At 35.8% G+C, this 21,450-nt stretch overlaps 1 protein-coding gene across 8 annotated transcripts in view; it reads right to left on the bottom strand.

The window, feature by feature from the left end:
• The window catches only part of LOC109100245 (dystrophin-like), a 100,378-nt gene that overhangs the window by 42,905 nt on the left and 36,023 nt on the right, over positions 1–21,450 (bottom strand). For 7 of the 8 annotated variants that reach the window (XR_006155495.1, XM_042730386.1, XM_042730415.1 and 4 more), the window contains exons 1-4: positions 2,827–2,932; positions 1,581–1,730; positions 318–398; positions 41–122 (exon numbers count right to left, since the gene is read on the bottom strand). Coding sequence is in view for 7 of the 8 variants with exons in the window: in XM_042730386.1 (XP_042586320.1) it covers positions 41–122; positions 318–398; positions 1,581–1,730; positions 2,827–2,841 (328 nt within the window). In the remaining variant the exon portion in view is untranslated. Of the gene's footprint in view, positions 1–40; positions 123–317; positions 399–1,580; positions 1,731–2,826; positions 2,939–3,116; positions 3,288–4,961; positions 5,138–5,670; positions 5,795–7,060; positions 7,207–7,386; positions 7,498–7,934; positions 8,106–8,298; positions 8,452–9,296; positions 9,432–9,751; positions 9,869–10,055; positions 10,227–10,734; positions 10,858–11,985; positions 12,166–12,446; positions 12,618–13,035; positions 13,192–13,435; positions 13,610–13,747; positions 13,859–14,625; positions 14,788–14,894; positions 15,048–16,384; positions 16,520–16,751; positions 16,935–17,785; positions 17,957–18,154; positions 18,311–18,876; positions 18,991–20,132; positions 20,346–21,292; positions 21,439–21,450 lie in introns of those variants that run through there. The other variant, XM_042730632.1, reaches the window with a different exon arrangement.

Below are 21,450 nucleotides of genomic sequence, written 5' to 3'. Positions count from 1 at the left end.
TATTGTAGCGTCAATCATCATGCATTACACGATTTCATACCTGCGAGCTGACATTTGTCTCGCCAGTCTTTAAGGAGAACTTGAATGGATGTCCAATCTGCACTGAGGCCATCAAACTGTCCCTGGAATACATCAATCCAGAAGAATTATATTAAATAAAGTTTCATGCCATGAAGCTGATAGACTGATATAGTCTTATATATTACATTACAGTACAGCGATGGTAGATACTAATGGGAACTGTGCGGAGTAATCTAATATCATAATCATAGTGTTTCTTAGATCATATTTAATAATATCATGGTTCGATTACACACCTTCTCTGGTTGGCATGGTGGTCTCTGTCTTGCCAAAACAGCTTCCACTGCTGGTTTCTTTTCCTTTACATCATCCTCAACCAATTAAATAAAAATAAAAGAAATGAACAACAAACCCTCATTAAAGGAGCAATCTAGTTCTACTAAGCTAAACATGTCCAGATCACATTTTACCACAATATCTAATAAAAAAAATTAAAAAATTAAAAATTGTATTTTGAATAAAGAAATTAAACCTTTAATTTTTTTGCACAGTAACATTAATTTAACATTACCGAAAAGCATCTGGACATTTTATTTTCTAAGCTTTTGATTTTTTTTTTTTTATTCAATTCTCAGTGGTAACTGTCATTATATTCTCAACACTTTAATACAGCATTTTTATTTAAACAAGCATAAACTAAATGCAGAACAACAATGTACTTCAAAAATGAAATTATATATATATATATAATATGATGTATATTTGAATAAGTCAAAAAATATATATTCTATATTCTTTTTTAGATTTAGATTTTTCTTTTGATTTGGGTGAAATATAGTTTTGAAATACCCTTACCACTGAAAAGGAGCAATCGTAATAGTCATGCTTGCCATGACAAGCGTCACTAACAAAGAACAAAGAATTGTTTTTTTTTTTTTTTTTAAAAACAAGTATAAAGAAACAGCATGCAGCAATGTGCAAATCGATCAACTGCATTCAGCCGAATCAGAGTGAACCAGCCACAAACAATTCAAAATCACATAAGTACTGTACAGATGTACTGATTTTTTTCATAATTTCAGTAACTGAAAGAACAAATGATTTCCAGAACTCGTTAGTTCCATGACTAGAGAAGCGAAACCCATGCCCTGATGGGAGCAGCTGAGACTCTGTATGAAGATGATGCTGGGAGTCTAATTAAATAGCCTATGACGTCTAAAAGACTCTCTTGGTACAAATTTGAGAGAGTGTGTTAAATGAGACCAATGACAGTTTAATAAAAAATAAAAAAAATCTTTGATTGGCAAAGCAATTGGTCATTAAAAATATTAAATCAGACTTTTATAATACAGCACAACCTTAAAGTTTCATCTTTGAAAACACCTTGTTTGTGAATGAAGGGATCAAATCATCAATGTAATGTGATGGTTGCCAGCCACGAACCACTACACCACACCAAGCTAAAAATTACTGCACAAAGACAGATGGCAGTATTATAAAACTGCAAGACTGTGGGTAGTATGTTCTACATATGTGCTTGATCACGTCTGTGAGATTACCTTTGGGTCCACTGCAGTAGGGGACTGCTCAAGCTGATTCTTTGTAGTGGAGGCCCAAACTGAGAGCTTGGAGAGCTGTTCCTGGTACAAAGACAAATCCCTCAGGAGATCCTCGATTTGTTGCTGCTTCTCAGGAAGATCAGTGGACACCTTTGGAGGAGAGAAAGAAACATTTCAAGTACTTTTCAGTAAACCACTGCAGGGGTGAATCTTACAAAACCTGTCTAGAGCATCTCCAGGTCATATTTTATGGTACTGAACTATTACAAATAGGAGAGTAAATAGAATAAGAAATATTCTTTTTCATAAAGAACACAAAGATTATTTTTAGGACCTCTCTCTCTCTCTCTCTCTCTCTCTCTCTCCTCTCATCTCTCTTCTCTCTATATATATAATTAGCTATATATATATATATATAGATATATATGCCATATATGTATATATTACCACGTTTTCGCATTTTCCTCACATTTAATTCATTTCACATTAATTTTAATGAAAATATGAATGAATTTCACATTAATTTTAACAAGATTATCATTTTTTTTTACAATAGTTTTTTTTGAAGTTGCAAATAAAACACATTAATTTTTAACAACATAGCTGTTATAACAATATAGCAAAAAAGAAAACTGTTTGAAAATCATTTTTTTTTACAATAGTTTTTTTTGAAGTTGCAAATAAAACACAGATTATTGCATTAAGTATTTTAGTCTTTCTACTTCAAATATCACTTTAATTAAGTCTGTTACTCGCTGTTTTTGTAATTAATTTGCGAAATTTACAAGCATTTTCTGAGTTAATGTTTTTTTTCATAGTAGTCACACTTTAAAATATATTAATTTGACTGTATCAACAAAATTGTACAAAAACAGTACAGTAGCCTGATGATAAGAATCACCAATTTTGACCAATTAATGAGAATTTGGGGGGAGGGGGTATGCTTAATTGTCATAAAAATAATGCGAAAATGCATTATATATATATATATATATATATATATATATATATATATATATATATATATATATTATATACAACCAAGATCACAAAATCGGGGTAAAATGTAACATGCTCTTTTGAGATTCTGATGCTAGCTAATTGTTGTGAGCATCTACGATTACTTCAATCTGACTACTCAGTGATAATGTGCTCATTAGGCTGTAATCACACCAAGATCACAAAATCTAATTTAATGGGCCAGAAAAATCAAACAGTAGAGAAAGAAAGAAACGATTCAGATTACCTTGGCCCATTGCATGTTGATAACCTTTAGATGTTTCTCCAGTGGTTTGACTTTATCTGCTGGGAGAGATGAGCCTTTGCTGTTGATCTGATGAAGATTTTGCTTCCTGCTCACAAACACAAACAAACTATCTGCTCGTCTTTGTGACTCATTTTTGGTGATTTGCCTTATGGGAGACTTTGAATATGAATATGGAACTAAAATCTAAGGTTTTTCCCCTTGAGCAAGTGATTTTTACCTTCACTTTTTCTAATGTTGCACTAAGCTGTTCCTTGTGACCTGCTTCTACAGGAAGTGAGCAAGTGATTTTTACCTTCACTTTTTCTAATGTTGCACTAAGCTGTTCCTTGTGACCTGCTTCTACAGGAAGTGCAACCACAGCCTCTGCATCATCCAGCCAGGACTGAAACTCCCCCATGTCTTCATTTAACTCAGCAAGAACAATTTTTGCCCCTGCAGACCTATAACACACAGCAGCCATATTTACACTGGGTTTAGAAAAGAATCACCCCCCTTTAAAATACTCACATTTTGTTGCTTTACAGCCTGAAATGAAGATGAACACAGTTTTTGTTTTATCCAGCTGTATTTACTCAGTGCAACTTATAACATCCAAGTGAAAGATATAATACCAACATGTCAGAAAAAGAATCACTGAGTTGGAAAAAGATCACCCCCTTGTGTCACTATTTTGTTAAACCACTTTTTGATTTAATTACAGCCTTTACTCTGTTGGGATATGTCTCTACTAACTTTGAACATATAGACTTTGCAATATTTGCCCACTCTTCTTTGCAGAACTGCTCAAGTTCAGTTAAATTTGATGGTGAGCATTTGTGGACTGCAGTCTTTGAGTCATTCCACAGATTTTCAATGGGGTTTTAGTCTGGAAGAGGTCATGCAAGGACATTCACTTCTCATTCAACCACTGTGCACTTCACTCATACAAGGACATGTCACTGCTCAGTTTTGCTGTGTGCTTTGTTTCATTGTCATGTTTGAAGGTAAACCTTCTTCTCATTGACAACTATCTAGCAGAGTGCAGCAGATTTTCCTCAAGAATTTGACAGTATTTTGCCCCATCTGTTTTTCCTTCTATCCTGACAAGTGCTCCAGTCCCTGCTGCAGAGAAACACCCCATAACAGGACATTACCACCTCCATGCTTTACTGTAGGAATGCTGTTACTTGGATGGTGAGCTGTATTGGATTTCTACCAGACATTTGGTTTGGTGTTGAGGCCAAATAATTCAATTTTAGTCTCATCTGCCTCAAAATATTCACAGAGTGTTTTGGCAAAGCTCAGTCTTGACTGCTTGTGGAGTGGCTTTTTTTCTTGCAACCCTCCCATACAAGCCACCTTTGTGGAGAATTTGTGATATTATTGTCACATGCACACAATAACCACTCTTTGTCATAAATTCCTGCAACTGCTTCAGAGTTACTGTAGGCATCATTGCCTCTCTGACCAGTTTCTTCCCGGGTCTTTCATCCAGTTTGGAGCGATGTCCTGATACAGGGAGGGTCTGTGTTGTGCCAAATAACTTTAACTTAATAATAGACTTCACTGTGCTTCTAGGCATTGATAAAGTCTTGATTTTTTTTTGTATTCATCTCCTGACACTGATCATTTGACAGTGCCTTGCCACCCATAGTTGATTGTTTGCTTCAGTTGCACTACCAAGGACTGAAATGCTCCAGGAAAGTTCTTTTCATGCTGAGCTGATCAAAATGACCATAGCTGAAAGTCATTGAGAAGGTGTTTAGCTACACTTGATTGAGTTTACAGGTCATTTTTAGGAGGGGGGTGGGGGGGGGGGTCATCCTTTTTCCAACTCAGTGATTCTGTGTTGTTTTTTTTTCTCAGACATGTTGGTGTTATATCTTTCACGTGGATGTTATAAGTTGCACTGAGTAAATACAGCTGGATAAAACAAATTTGAGGCTGCAAAGCGACAAAATGTGGGTATTTTAAAGGGGAGTGTTTCTTTTCTATAGCCAGCATTCTTTCAAAATAAGGACAAAAGAGGGCAATTATGTAGGTTTTTGCTGCTCAAATTGAATTATGCTAAGATATTCAAGCATGTGGAACTCTAACAAGCTGTCTGCATTAATATGTCCTCAATTTTTACTAACCGTCTCTTGATCTCAGTGAGCTGGTTGGACACTTTTGTCCAGCGGGAGTTGATAGAGGCGAGCTGCTGTTTAATGTGGTCCCTGTCGTCCTTACTGCACTGTGGAGTCAGATCTGTCCCAAGAGCATTGAGCCCCTTCACTGCTGCTTCCTGTTTCTCCAAACCCCCCTGGAGCTCCTGGGAAAGTAAAATGTCACAGTACGGATGGTCTGAAACTAATCTAACATGACTTACTGCCTACAAAAATCTGGTATCACTATCTACAAAACCTGCATATAATGATTTATTATTGATAATAATTTGTAGGAGTAATACACCCAAAAGTAAGAATTCTGTGATTAATTCTTCAACCTCATATTATTCCAAACCTGTACGACTTTCTTTATTCTGTGGAACATAAAAGAAGATATTTTGAAGAATGTTGGTAACCAAACAGTTTCAGTTTCCATTGATTTCCATGAGATGAACAAAAAATACAACAGAAGTCAATGGGAACCGAGACTGTTAAGTTACCAACATTCTTCAAAATATTTTCTTTTGGCTTTTTAGCTTTGGACATGAGGATGAGTGAGACATGAGGCAGAATTGTCATTTTCCAGTGGACTATCCCTTTAACAGTAGTCTTAATATATTATACACAATACAATTTGTTATATATTACTTTATATTTAAATAATACAATCGTAGCCACAGATTAAATGTATGATTACCTTGAGGTGGTCTCTATTATTTATGGGGTCTTTTTCATACTTCACTATCGTCCTCTCAGCATCTGTGAGCCAACTGTCAAGCGTTTTATGCTCCTCACTGAATTTTTTGGATTTTTCAAGGCGTCTGGACAGCAGCACAAGTAGACAAACAGAACATTGTGAGTCAGAGAGTAAATAGAGAGAATATACTGAAAATAAAAATCTATATTTTGATTTAAACTGCAAAATTTATTGAAATAAAAGTTCATTTATACATTATTTAGTTATAAAGCACTCAAAAACACTTCTGTGGTTTATTTTGTTAACACTTAACCTAGACTAATTAACAGCTCATTTAGAATGACTCCTCTACTTATGACTAATAATGTACTGTATATTGCATAGATATTCTTATATATTTTAAATACTTAAATACTTTTTAAATACTTAATCTGTTAGCAAATGTTTTTAACTATCTGATGTTGTTTCCGTTAACTGAATTAAAATAAAATAAAATATTAATATAAAAAACTTAAAAACTCAAATTAAAAATGTTGCTTTGCAACTAAATGAAATAAGTTGAAGTACTTAAATTACTAAAATTGAAATAAAAGCTTAAAATAAATATAAAAAAAATAAATAATGACAAAAGCACACAACAAAATTACTAAAACTAAAATGAAGATGGAAAATATAAAAATAAAAGGCAATTCAAAATATTAATAAATACTATAATAGTATATAAATAATACTAAAATAACACTATTTAGTAAAGTCAATTTATACATCATATTCTTCTGCATGCACATATATTTCATCATATACATGCAAGTACAATGCATTTAACACAACTTTAGTGTAACCTTCAAACTTATTCAAAGACAAACACCTCTGAACACTTCTCTTATTTAATTACACACTATTTTCCTATTGACTCCTTTATAAGTACTGTATGTAAGATTTTCACTCTACTAAAACATAAAGATACCATAATATGTTTGCAGATATTTAAGAAACATGCTAAGTTAACATACTTGTTTATCTGAAAAACAATGCTACAGTCAGTTATTCTCCTTTGAAAATGTGCATTCCAGGCCGGAATTTCAATCTTTGTTTTGGTTTGTGAAACCCGCCCACTGCCAGTTTACCCAATTGTATTTCAGCACCCTGGGTTGCCAGTTGGCGGAAAACACATCGTATTTTATTTCATTCATTATCAAGTGCGCTCGTTCCTGTTTGTGTCGTCAATCTGGCAACCTGTGTCAGATGTGAAGAGGCGGGGCCGGGTGAAAAAAAACCCTCCAATATTTTGAATTTGGACTGCAAAACGTAGTTCAACCACTTGGCGTCAATCCTACATACAGCACCTTTAAGTGGCAAGTGGCAACAATGTGATGTTATTCATCCTTACGTGAGTCTGTCATGATAGAGCTTTTTAAGGTTTTCCCAGTTGGTTCTGAGGAGCTGGACCAGTAAACTGTCCTCTGGAAGAGAGGCACCCCTGCCCAGAGCCTCCATCACTGGACCCTCCAGTTTATCCAGATTAACTTTAACTTCCTAGATCACATGTAACACAACCGATGAAAGCATTTACATTAATTTAACTGCTGTTTCAGTGTTGGGAGTATTATAAATTGTGTTCATGTACAACTCACAGACTGAATAAGCTCATGAATACAAAAATGCATTGGTTTATAAAAATCATTTGTAGAAATGAGACATGGTTTATGATATAACCTTAAGGCACTTCTCTTGTTGGGGAATGTTGATGAATGCTGTTGACCAGCGCTCAGGAGAGTTCAGCAGAGCTTCGTTTTCAGCGATAAACTGCAGCAAGAACTGCAGCTCCTGAACATACAAGGATGGAGAACAAATGTGTCTCATTCAATTTGCTCATTTTATTCTGATGAAAAAACAGGATACTATGCAATGAAGAGCAATGAACAGATGGAAAAATTAATGTTCAGGAAAGAAAGAAAAAAACTTCACACACAATAACTCATTAAATCAATAAACCATGAGATGCTGTGCATTACAGTGATTTTACCACAAGATTTTTTTTTTTATATGTAAAATATGCATTTTCAAAATGTACTTTCTTTTTACTACTATTGACTTTAAAATCTTTTATTTTTATTTTTATTATTAGTATTTACAAATTTTTTATTTAGGAGTCAAAACTACAGTGCAAAATGATGAAGGTATGCTGACTTGCTATTACTTCCACAATAAATTTGTAAAGCCAGCATCTATTGACTTGTTTTTACCACTAAAAGCACACTTACATTCTTGTGGTGCACTTGAGCGAAATTAACGTCCAGCTCCGCCCAGCGTTTATTGACCGGGAGGAGGCGGGGCTCCACAAGCTTGGTAGCTCCGCCCTCGGAAAGCACACGGCCCAGTCCACGCAAGTCCTCCAACTTCGGACGCTGCTGTTCCATCTCAGTACCAAGTGCCTGATGGAGAACATACATCAGTTTTTTTAGTGTCCAGTCTTGAAATATTCTTAAGAAGGAAGCAAAGGGACCCAAAAGAAGTCATTTTATACTGTTAAAAAACATCCCTGGTGGGTTGAAGCAGATAAAGTACAAGAATATAAATAATAATTAAGACTGCTAGTGCACACAGTGAAGAAACTTTCACTCTCACTTTCACCCTCGGCTCCTCGGGGGGATCTGGAAGCTCTGCAAGATTCTTCTCAATTTTGTCCAGCCACTGCATCATGTCATCTGTTTTCTTACAGAACTGGTACCACTGCGGGGCAAGAGCAAGGGCCTTCTTCTTTCTCAGGGCTCTCAGATTCTATAAACGCAGAATGAAAATATTAAAACTCATTACATACAGTCATATATCAAAAACAATTAATGATAAGTATATGATAATATCACCAAGCAAAACATGATTTACCCAAGTTTAACATGACTGGATCATTTGAAATTTGGCTACTAAATGAATCCCATCCCAGACCTTAGTTTTGACCATGTTTCTAACCTACCATAACTGAAGCATGACCCTCATTCTCATTCCAGTTTTGACCTTGTCTCTGACCTGAATAATAATACGGGAGTGCAACCTTACACTGACCTGACCAACTGACTTTACTAAGGCAGAGTTTCATTTATATTATTTCAGTAATAAATATTTCAAATACATAACTTATATATAACAATTTGATTGGATGATGATATGGATGTTGTTTCAGGAGTAATAAAGGATTTGGATCCAGGAATATATCCGATATCCTACATAAAATCACACTCAATAAAGAAAGTACTTGTTTTCATAGAATAAATATGTTAAATAAGCCATTGCCTTAAATAAGCCATTGTTAATTGCTTAAAGTATAAACCTCATTCAATTTTGATAGATTTATGCTAAAAGCAAAAAAACAAACAAACAAAAAAAAACAATACTGATTAAGAAATGTTTTTTTTTGTAATGTATGATCAACCTAACAAATAACAGCTTTTGCATTACCGCAAAAAATGACATAGTATGGACAGATATTTGATGCAGTCCTTGGTTTGTACTTAAAGAAGACATTCAAATTCAATGACGTGTCATGAGCCTAATGCCAAGAGCTTGAAAATGCATTCTTATTTTCAAATCAAATGTGTACTTGACGTGTCAACAAGCAAAACAATTACCTTTAGAGTGTCATATTTATCATGAAGAAGATTGTGTTTCTCACGAACGGCCTCTCTTTTCTCTCCGCTAGGAGCTCTCTTGAGGAGATTTTCTCCTTTTAAGAACAGCTCATTTAGAGCATCCTCATCTATGCCCTGTGAGAGAAAAGGAAGACAAAAATATAAAAAATTAGAAACGCCATCAAATCTTACTATTTATCTGTCTGTCTGTCAGTCTATCTGTCCATCCATCCAATAGACAGTTTGCAGCCATTAAAACCTATAAGCAAAGCAATGATGTACTTTGCCAGCATTTGTTACTCACAAACCAGACCCATTCACTGAAACTCATTATGTTTCTTGTCATGAGATCTTTACGATAAAGCTCGGAGGCTGTTTCGGGTTTTTGCTGCCCGTGCAGTTCCAGTGACTGAAATTAATTTTAGCCAAAGAAACAGCTGAGAGTATTTTCTTACCGCATCCTCCAGGAAATCTTCCTCTTTTAGACTTTCACCTAATTTAATCTCCTCGTCCAGCACCTGGAGCCATATATTAGCCTGTCTGTGGTACTCATCTAACTCTTGAGAGGAGGCCTGGAAGAAAATATGATCAAATATATAAAAATCCAATTATATACACACACACACAAAAAACTATTTTCTAAGTGGGATAATAAGATGATGTCTCTGATGAATTTAAGGATCAACAAAGAAAAGAGAATCCAGACAGCTCACCATGGTTCTATATATTTATCAGTTACACAGCTTTTCATAACAGTACCTGTCCTGTTAAAATCCTCTTTGTGATGATGTCAAAGCGCTGATTGAGCTGTTCTAGCTTTGGTTTCACTTGAGCTTTACAATGTTCCCCTCTGCTCTTTACAAGGTCCTCTGCCAGAACCTGCACTGCTTCAACCTTCCCCTTCATCTCCTCCAGCTCCATCCGCAAACCCTGGACATACAAAGAACATATCAATTGTGTGTGCATTTTGAATATACACCAAAAAAAAAAAAAAAAAAAAATTTAAATCAAGGCCTATATTGTTTCACTCAAAAATGCATTAAAAATGATGTATCATACAGTACATGTGTACATGTAAAACTTCTAAAACTTCAAAGCACACAAAAACAAAATCTACTGATGTAAACATTTGGTAGTAAGTTGTAAAAGATATATATTTACTTCGTAAATGATAACAGAAATTCTGTTCAATAATACTAAAACACTTTTTGTTTTTTGTCCGTCTGTCTGTTTTGTTCTCCCTAATGGCCTAATCTAGACTTTTATTTGCTGCAAATTGCTTCCAATTAATGAGCCATCAAAACATTATTGTCATAGAAGTGATGGATAACTGTTTATTTAATTTGATGGAAAAGTATGGCTGCATAAAACAAAATCTAGAACAGTTGGTTGTCACTGTCAGCTCAGTGTGAGTGTCTGATATTGTGCTAGTGAAGACCTTTATAGCGTGCTCAACATAGCCCTGGCTGTCCATCTCGTCCAGTGTTTCTTCAGCACGGTCCATCCAGGTGTTGATCTGAGAAATGTTCTGCTCAAATGTTTTCATCTGACTCTGATAATCCTGGATGACAGATGGAGAGTTATGTTTACATTTGGCTTAGCAAAAGGAAATGTGTTCAGGAACAGGGTTTTGAAATTTCATGTCACATTAAAGGAATAGTTCACCCAGAAAATGAACATTCTGTCATTATTTACTCACTGTCGTGTCGTTCCAAATCTGTATGACTTTCTTTCTGTTACTGAACAAAAAAACAACAACATCTGAAGATTGTTTTTCATGCCCTTTTCAATAATAGCTATAGTGAATTATAATCACATGGACCACTTTCATGATCCTTTTATGATGCTTTTGTAACAAAATTTCATCTTATACTTCATAAGACTCAGCGTATGAGATGCACTGATCAGTTTAATGACACTCTTATGTCCATTATGAAGCATGAAAAAGTCTCTCTTCAACTGAATGGAAAAAAAGTGAAATCCTTTTGCGTTTCATGATAGAAGGTAAGTCATACAGGTTCAGAATGACATGAAAAGTGAAAGTGATGTGACACACAGCCAAGTATGGTGACCCAAACCAAGAAAGTGCACACAGTGAACACACACACACCGTGAACACACACCCGGAGCAGTGGGCAGCCATTTATGCTGCTCTCTAACCACGGTGCCCGGGAGAAGCAGTTGGGGTTCGGTGCCTTGCTCAAGGGCACCTCAGTCATGGTATTGCCGGCCCGAGAATCGAACTCACAGTCAAACTCTCTAACCATTAGGCCACGACTTCCCCAGAATTTTTATTTTGGGTGAAATATTTCTTTAATCGATTCATTATACCTTTGAAGCCAAGCCTCATCTTTTGACATATTGTCCCTCAGATTTGTATAAAGTTATTTACAAAGTAGAGCAAGAAGAAAAAAAAATAAAAGATATAAAAAATATATGAAAAAATAAAGAAAATACAACAAAAAGTAATAAAGAAAATAAAGAAAAGTAGGAGATAAATGTGCTTAACAGTTTCATAACATTATTGCAGCCTCCAGAAATCACTGTCTGGATTTTAAGGAACAACCTGGAGATGTGGAATTGAAAGGAAATGAATTTAGCCTTGTAGGGCATATTTAGCATGAGAAATATTTTGCCTAGAATGAAATGACATGATATGCGATGACAGTTGCTCTGAATGGTTGCTCACCAGCAGGAGTTTCAGCCACTGCTCGCTCCGTGACGTCACAGCGATCCAGTTGCAGTTGAGCAGACTGACCTTGTCATCAATCAGGTACTCCTGGCTATGAAGTAAACCCTTCAGGGTCTCTGCCAACTCCCTCACCAGTTTCAGCTGTGGCTTATGACGCTCAGTATCCTCCTGTGTTGCCTGGGTGGGAAAGAGGATGGGTTGTTTTTGAGCTTTTCTTTTCAAAAACGAAGTAACTTTTTTCTTCAACACACCCAGCTTCTTGGAAACAACACAGCACTGATAATAAACTAACAATTCGCCTTTTCACTGAAAGCCATTTCAGGTGTGGAAATACAAGGTGGTGAGTAAATGAAAACAGAACTGTCATTTTTTTGGAAGAACTATTCCTTTAATGACTAGCAAACTGTTTCAGATATAAACAATGCTGCTGAAATGAAACCAGCTGACTATTCGTTTACCTTTGCCCAAGACAATTCTGCATCCAAATCGCTTGGCATGCCTTCCACTGAAGAGCGGCGCGTCAGTTCCTCATCAGTGGTTGCCAACCATTCTGTCAGACTGTTTACCTCCTTCCTAAACTTCCTTAACAACTTTAAAAGCTTCTCCAGTTCTTGCTTTCCTTCTGTTACCTGCACACAAACAAATGAGACAATTGGAAAATCAGCCAACAAATGTTCAGCATGAACGGAAACTCGTTCAATACTATCTCTAAGATAGTTACTACATAAAAGAACAGCATTTATTTGAAACAGAAATCTTTTATAGCATTCTAAATGTTTTTACTGTTACTTTTGATCAACTTAACGCATCCTTGCTGAATAAAAATATTAATTTCCTCAAAAAAAAAACAAAAAAATCTTACTGACCCCAAGCTTTTAACGGTAATGTGAATAATCTTCTATAAAAGATACTTTTGTTTTATTTTAACATTATTACCATACTCGGTTTTGATGATATTACTATTATCCTAAAATATACAATATACAGTGTGTAGCTGTGTCAAACTAGTACTGTACATGTCTTACATTTAGCGTTGCATTCTCTTACCTGTGAACCCAAATCATTATACGCGAGTTTGAGGGCCGTCAGCCTGTCGTCCAGGTCTTTGGGTTGCTCTGTCTGCTGCTTCTGCACAATCTGTCTTCCTGTCTTTATCACCGTCTCCACCTCTGATTTCACTTCACTCAGATTCTTATAGAACTTCTACATGGGGGAAATAGAGAATGTGATTAAACTCAGTGTGATATTGCTATTTGACAAGAACTTAACAGCAATTTTTATGATAAAACAAAAACTACAATTAAAATTAGAAATTGAACAAAACAAAGAATTAACTTTTTGAACAAATTTCATACAGTGTGAAGTAATCAGTTCAATCTCCACAACTATTCATGCATTAACAATTAATGTATTCATACAAACAATAAGAATAAAAGCTAGTACCCACCATGCACTGCTCCAGCTGTGACTGTACCACCTCCTGCTCCACACTCCGAATACTCAGCACTCCCAGCTTTCCTTTCACCTCCTCTAACGCTCGCTCACATTCCCTCAACCGTTGATCAAAGTTAGCCGGCTTTTGGAAAAGCCTGAACTTGCCTTTCACTTGCAATAATTTATCCTAAACAAACACACAGAAAACATGCATTTGTTAACAAGTATTTGATTACTTGTTTATTATTTGATTAATGCATTTATGCAGGAAGGATCTGTGACTGTGACAAAAAAAAAATCAGCTATTGAACATTATAACTCTTACATATGTTGCATCAATCTCTCCAATCACTTTCTCTGATGCGTCAACTTTGACAGCCTTTTTCTTCATGTCATCGAGAGTCACTTCATGACCATTCAACTCAGTCTGAATTTTCTGTTAGATGAGATAATAATAAGGCAATCACAGTCATCTTTAAATAATAACTAACTAAATAATCAGAATACTTAGGATACTTAATTTATTTAAAGATGCTGTATGTAGGATTGACACCGAGTGGTTGAACTAGGTATTGCAGTCAAAATTCAAAATATTTGAGAGGGTCCCTCCTCCTCAGACTTGACATACACAGGTTGCCAGATTGACACTCTGACCACTTTCGTTTGCCAGCTTCCATGACTGAAATGAACTAAGCTTTCCCGCCAACTGGCAACCCGGGGGGCCGAAATACAATTAGGTAAACTGGCAGTGGGTGGGTTTCACAAACCAAAACAGAGATCGACATTCCGGCTCAGAACACACATTTTTTCAAAGTAGAATAACTGACGGTAGCATTGTTTTTCAGATAAACAAGTATGTTAACTTAGTATGTTTCTTAAATATCTGTAAACATATTATGGTATTTTTATGCTTTAGTAGAGTCAAAAACTTACATACAGCACCTTCAAGTCAAAAGAGCTCACACCCTGTATATGATAGGATATTCTGGCCCTTATGGAACCGGAACTATCCATTTTACATTTTCCATACAAAATTAATTAAATTAATTAACACAATAAATAAATAAATAAAACTAAAAATATAACAAAATATATAAATAACAATCGATGAGACCATATGCAGGACAAACGATTTGGCAGAATGAATAAAGATAATGTAAAGAAAAATGTTTATTTGGCACTTATATGAGATAATATGAATACCTGTGCCTCCTGAGGTATCTGAGCAGCGTCTATGCCATCTGCTATGTAAGCAGCCAAATGTCGGTCAGTGGTGTTCAGAGAGTCCTGAATGAGGCGCAGGGTTTTGTCGTTCTCCTGGGCCCACTGCATGCTTTTCTCCAGCTGCTGGCGCCTTTGTAAAGCCTTTCATTGACACCAGAAAGCGGAAGAGAATCAAAACAAGAAAAATCCAATGAATACACTTAAGGTTTCAGCTGCAGCACTACAACCGAGTCATCTTAAGTTCCTACCCTTTGCATTAGTTCATCCCAGCGTGTGTTGTAGTCCTCCACTTTTTTGTTTATGAGCTCATCGAGCACTCTGCCATCCATAAGGGTCTGGGCTAATTCACGGATCTGGTTGCGGTTATACTCAGGATGCTCCCTAATCATGGTATCTAAAGACTGGAAGGGAATGGGAAACCACTTTTAATACCAATGATTTATGTCATTTGAAAAAAAGATGCTTTCCATGGTGAGGATGCAAGATTGAATTTTTGGTATGATTATTTTGTCATTATCAGTGCATATATTAGCTCACAGAAAAGAAATATAACAGATGAGATCTATTTAATTTCTCAAATTCTCCTAGGCAACAAATTGAGTCTGTTCTGGTAGCATTACTCATTATTAAAGTAGGTTTGGATAAAAGTGTCTGCTAATTCAATAAATGTTTTGCTAAAGTCTCCTATTTTTCAGTTTAGTTTCTTGGTCTCAGGAGTAAATCAGTGTATAACCTCTAGAGCACGGGTTTCTCTAACTTTTTTGTCAGCTGAACACCTTAGATGTAAAATATTTACTTGAAGTACCCGCTAAAAATTAAAAAAGTTAATATTTTATTCATTTAACAGCACATTTGCATATTCACAGTTTTCTTATGTCAGTTGGTACATGTCTTTTTTTTATTATTATTATAATATCTAGGGCTGCACAACTTGGCCAAAAATATATATTGCGTTTATTTTGTCATGTATTGTGATGGAAATGTGAACTGATTACATTTGATCTCATATGAAAGTTGTATCTATATATATATATACATAAACAATTTTGTGATATCAGTTTTATTTTGATTAATTTTGCAGCCCCATTTATTTATTTTAATTTTCCATTTAAATTACAATTTTTAAATATTTTCTTTTCAAAACTGCCTGCAGTTCCCTCAAAAACCCTTGTTTGGGAAATACTGCTCTAGAGTTTCAGAACAGATCATCAATAATCATCAGAGAAACATCTGAGACAAAGTGGAAACTCCAATAAGAATGGCATTTATGTCGGTGTCCTGCAATATGAAAGAGTAACCTCTAAACAATAAAATGTTCCTCTGGGACAGAGTGACCTTTCCAAGTCAAACTCTAACCTAAAATGAAAACTGTGTCATCATTTACTCAGGCTAATGTCATACTAAACCTGTCTGCCCTTATTTTTTCAGTGGAACGCAAAAGGAAATGTATTTATACAGCTCTTTTAACATCAAGGGGTCATAGTGACTACAGGTTGTCAAGCTATAAAAAGGACGAATAGAGCATACGATTCATACACTATATTCCAAGCTTCTAAAACCATATAATATCCTTATGTGAAGACCAGACCAAAAACTATTACTTTAAAAAAACCTATAAATAACCGTCCTTTAAAATAACCAATAAAGTACAGTATGACTGGCATTCAAAATGCTTGCCCTTTTAGTAAACAGTCTCATTATATCTCTGAAGTTCATCTTAAAGATTTTCAGCACTCACAGTCAAAGCTTCTTCTATTTCCTCTACACCTCCTTGAAGGCTTTCTGTTTCATCCATTTTCTTTTCCAGTAGGTCCATCCAGGCATTCTCCAACTCCAAATAAGACAGGAGCTCACACCAGCATGCCCACACCTCCTACAACAGCCAGCAGAAATGGGCATGTGGTTAGTCAAACATATCACATTGGGCCTGGGTCCTGAGAATTTGATCAAAGATAACAACAACAACATTATTAACTTAAACTGAAAGGGGATAGCAACATCGAAGTCATGGGTTTGATTCCCAGGGAACACATACACACACACACACACAAATCACTATCTGACTCCTGAGCACAACCCCATCACTGGCACAATATCAAGCTCACCTCTAAAGTCTTGCATTTTCCATCGAGCCGGCTGCACAGTCGCTGGTAGTTAGAAGTCAAAACATCCAGTTCTGCCTTCAGGGCATCATGGGCAGCAGGAGGAGCCTTTGAAATGAAATTAGTGACTTTATCCGTCAGTAGCTTCACCTTAGTTTCCTTTTGATGGACTTCCTCTTGAGCCCGCTGAGTGGGAGAGAGGAGAGGAGATTACGTGAGCATTCAGATGTTTTTTTTACCAAGGATAGCGAACATCAGCATTCTCTTAAGCCACTGCTTGCAAAGTTAAGCTAAGCTTGGCACTGGGACAGAGAAGAATACAAGATCCCTGCTGTTGACTGTCGTTGAACTTGAGAAGTTTAGCAAAAATTCACCCCATTTACTTTATAAAAAGCACAAAGCAACATGATCACACAGAGGCGAAAAGCTCCTCCCGGCACCTGTTAGGAAAAGAATATATCTCAGTTGTCTGGGTGTCAGTCTTCTGCTATCTTGACAACTGTCTGGGGAGCTTCTCTGACACTTTGTTCTCAGTAGAGCATGCTCATTTTTCCTTTCTTAAAACTTTGATGTCTTGGCACTTTCAATGAATGGGTACAAACTGGTGTCCCTTGACTGTTGTTAAAAGCAATAAAGGCACAAATCTCATGTTCTCTAGTGAGATTAGATGTGTTAGATAAGCTATTATCGAACATAAATCTAACACAGCATGAAAAGTAGTCAAACAATGTCTGTCTCCCTGTTAAAATGTGTTTTTGGCTTGTTCCACCTCAGTCTATCAATCTATCTATCCATGTTTAGGTAGAAAATAACTAAAAATAACTCTATCACAAAAACAAGCATTTGAAACTTTGAACATATCCCACATATTGTTAACAGGGATTTTTATTTACATTTTACCTCTGTACTCTTACCGTATGTCTACAATTGTTTCTGTTTTTCTTTTCCATTTAAGATGTTATACTATAAAAAGAGACATCACTGACAACGCCATTAAGTTTTCTAAATGATGCCATTTTCAGTTTAAAAAAACAAACCTTTAGCTCCTCCACTGCCTTATGAAGCTCCTCAGGTGTTTTGTACTGGAAGTCTCTTTCCAGATACTCTTCCTCCGCCTGAGTGATCCACTCCTGCATTTCCTGCATCTCCTTCCTCAAACTCACCGTCATGTCCAGCCCTCCTTTCAGGGCTGATTTCTTTGCATAAGCCTGAGGATCAACAAAAAACACAGTTCATTTTCGTTTTAATGACTACCTGAAAATGCTCTAATAACATCAAAAAGTTTCACTTAGATATCGCCTAGGTGTGAAAATGGTCTGCGTGGGCTTTTGAAGATGACTAAATTCTACCTCACCTCGTAATTAATTAGTATAATGCACCGTAAGCCCAAGTGGCCCGTTAATTACCTGTTTGCAAATGAGCTCCCACTGAGCATTTAGCTCATCAAGCATCTTCTGTATTTTGATGGCAAACGGAGTCTCAGCTTCCGTCTTCAAGGCCAGTCCCACCTCATTGATGCCGTTCAGACTTGGTTGGACGGTCTGGATGTCGTTCACCAGAGCCTGGCAAATCAAAGGAGAATGTTGTCCTGAAAACCAGGTCATGCCAATGCATTGACCCAATTCTACTAGATAGAAGCGAAGCTATTGCCATTATTGCAGCTAACTTACCATGGGGCACAAAAAGAGTGAGATACCATTTGAAAAATGTCATTTCATGTTAAGCTGCAGTTTTCAAAATGAAAAATCATTTGCTGCCATTGCCTGAAAAGAGAAGGCAGGGTCTTTACTGAGTCAGGTCCCAATGGGTTTACGGCTTATTCAACCACCGCTGCGGCTATATTAGCAGGTCTCCCAACATATTTTTGCAGATTTCATCTTAATGAGAAACGGCTCTTCTTCTTCCAGACCAATGCTTTAATTTAGGTTACGCTTTGCCTGTGCATAAAAAGCTTTATCTTCTGAATTTTAATTTTTGGGCCATGTTTGTGAAACACAATGGTAAGTTTCTGGATCACGGTTGTTATTTTAGCACATCTTGCTCTAGATCAGTATAGCATCAAGAGCTCTATTCTAGTTTGGAACACAATCTTAGTTTTTATGGCTAAATAAATAATGACTGTCCTCACCGTGCACTGTTCCAACTGCTTCTCCAAAGCCTCTGCGTCTCCCAGAGCTGGCCATTCCTCATTCAGGAAAACATCGACCTCTGCCATCCACTTCTGCAGAGTCTTTGTGTCATTCTACCATTGGATGAAATTATACTTTATCAGAAGATGCAGTCACATTTTCTGCTACATAACCCATATGAATTTAAGAAAAGTTTAATAAAAACCTTTACAATAAAACTACAAATATTCCCTTTTATTATTTTGAAACTAATTACACATTACACATAATCCTCATGAAATATTCCTTAGTACTAACCATAGTATATGTGGTATTTTGGTAAACATCTTGTATATTCATACTAAATAATCATACTGAAGCGAGGCGATGTGCAAGTTTTATGCAATTTTGTATTTTTCTAAATGTTTTGGCTACCACCAACTTTTTTCAAAAACAAAACATGTTCTGGTATGTTTTTTATGATACATAACCTATAGGAATTTAATTATAATTATTATTTTATGTATTTTAACTCCATTAATACTCTAAAACAAGTTAAGCTTAATTAACAGTACTTGCGGCATATTGTTGATGAAAAAAAGAAGACGTGAATGGGACCTGTAAATTGAATCTACAAACATTAAAATACTCCCTGACAAGGTATAAACAATATGTGTGTTAGCATGATGTTAGTTAAAAAAAAAATAAAAATAAAAAATTATTATTAAACTTTCTGTGTAGTTACAGTATAACCAAGTTAAAATACCTCTGAATGACCTTAAAAGTGATGAGAACAACTTTACAGGTCAAATAATACATAAGTTTTAATAAACCAATTAATGTGAAATGTTTTATAAAATTACAAGCTTATGTATGCTTTTAAATCCTCCAAATAAATGTTCTCATTCACTTCCAAAATAAGTGTCTCAACATAACTTTGATTTCTGCTCTTTTTAAAGAAAGCAAGTGACGTTACTACATGTTACAAATCCTTGTTGATTGAGCTTAATTCCTATTGAACCAAGAATCATCACCTGAGATATAAAACAGCAACCTTTAAGCAATTAAACTTCTCTTCTCTGGAGGATGTGGTTCAAAACCTTATAAGCTCTCTGGGTTATTGAGACACAGCCAACATTTTCCTGTGCCTGCATTCAAGTACATTTTTCTTGGAAAGCACCCAGGCGTGGTGTAGGTGAAGTGTGTCTGCTACAGAGAAACTAGAGCCAGTGTAATTTGAGGAAAAGCCTCATCAGCATATTGTTTCAGCACGTGCCTGGAACTGTTGTAATTTGGTCATGTGATCCTGCAGCTTCTGGATGTTCTCCTCCAGCTGTTCAGACACACGCCTCCAGTGCACCATCACATTGTCCAGCTCGGTCCGGTACTTCTGACAGATCTCTGGTGGCGCTTTCTGGAATACCTGCTCAGCCATTTTATTTAGGTCATCCACATCACCCTGATGCTCCTTCTGTGCTGCTTGAATTGCCTGAAAAATATTTGGCACTCATTCAATGTGCATAAAAAGTAACAAAAAAATACTAATAATAGATTAAGATAAAGCAACAAATATTAACAGATTTTTTTGTTAATAACAAATCAAATGTTCCTCATTATCTACCATAGTAAATCTGGCCTTTTGGTAAACTTGTCGCATATTAATAATAAATAACTTATTAAGTGAGATAATTTACTTAATTACCAAATCAAATCAATCTGTTAGAAACTAAAGGAACACTGATTTCTAATGAATTCTATTGATTTCACTGATACTAAATCCTCAATTCAATTTCTACAATACTTTCTACTTTCCCAGTTGAATGTGCAGAATCACAATTGGAGTCTTACACTATTTAATAATGCTATTTAAGATTCAGCCCTATTTAACACATTCACCATTAATGTAAACATATTTTATAATAAATCAATTAGTTTTAATTAATTTAGCACAATTCTGCAGATTTTACTCAAAAAATCAGTTTGAAGGTGTTAACACTACTATTCAAATATTTGAGGATGTTATTATTTTTACATTATTTTATTATGCTCACCAAATATGCATTTATTTGATCAGGAATACAGTAAACATAGTAATATTGTGAAATATTATTACAATTTAATATAACTGTTTTCTATTAATATATTTTCAACTGTACTTTACTCCTATCGTGGCAAAGCTGAATTTTACAAGCCACCATTCCAGTCTTCAGTGTCACATGATCCTTCAGAAATTATGCTAATATTGCTGATTTCTCATTATCAATGTTGAAAACAAAAAATAACATTGCTGTGAGAATATCAGGGCCATGAATTGCGTCCAGTCTCTTGTACGTTATGCGAGCACAAGCAATAAGTTGGTTGCTGCAGTTAACTTAAGGGTTTTGCTAATAACAAGGGTTTCTGAATTCTACATATAGTCCCTTTAAAATCCCATACCTTGATGTCTTTGAGCCTCTGCTCCATGACAGGGTACTCAGTCACTGCTGTGGAGGGGATGGCTAGTTTATTCTCACACTGCTGCAGCCAGGCCAGCAGCGCTGCCATGACATCCTTATAACGTGCTGGTGGAAGACTAGACTGGACTAACAGGAGAG

This window comes from Cyprinus carpio, chromosome A1 (assembly GCF_018340385.1).
Source record: "Cyprinus carpio isolate SPL01 chromosome A1, ASM1834038v1, whole genome shotgun sequence".
Lineage (NCBI taxonomy): Eukaryota > Metazoa > Chordata > Actinopteri > Cypriniformes > Cyprinidae > Cyprinus > Cyprinus carpio.
Note: the sequence above shows the minus strand (reverse complement) of the source record. Positions and strands in the feature narration are given on the sequence as shown.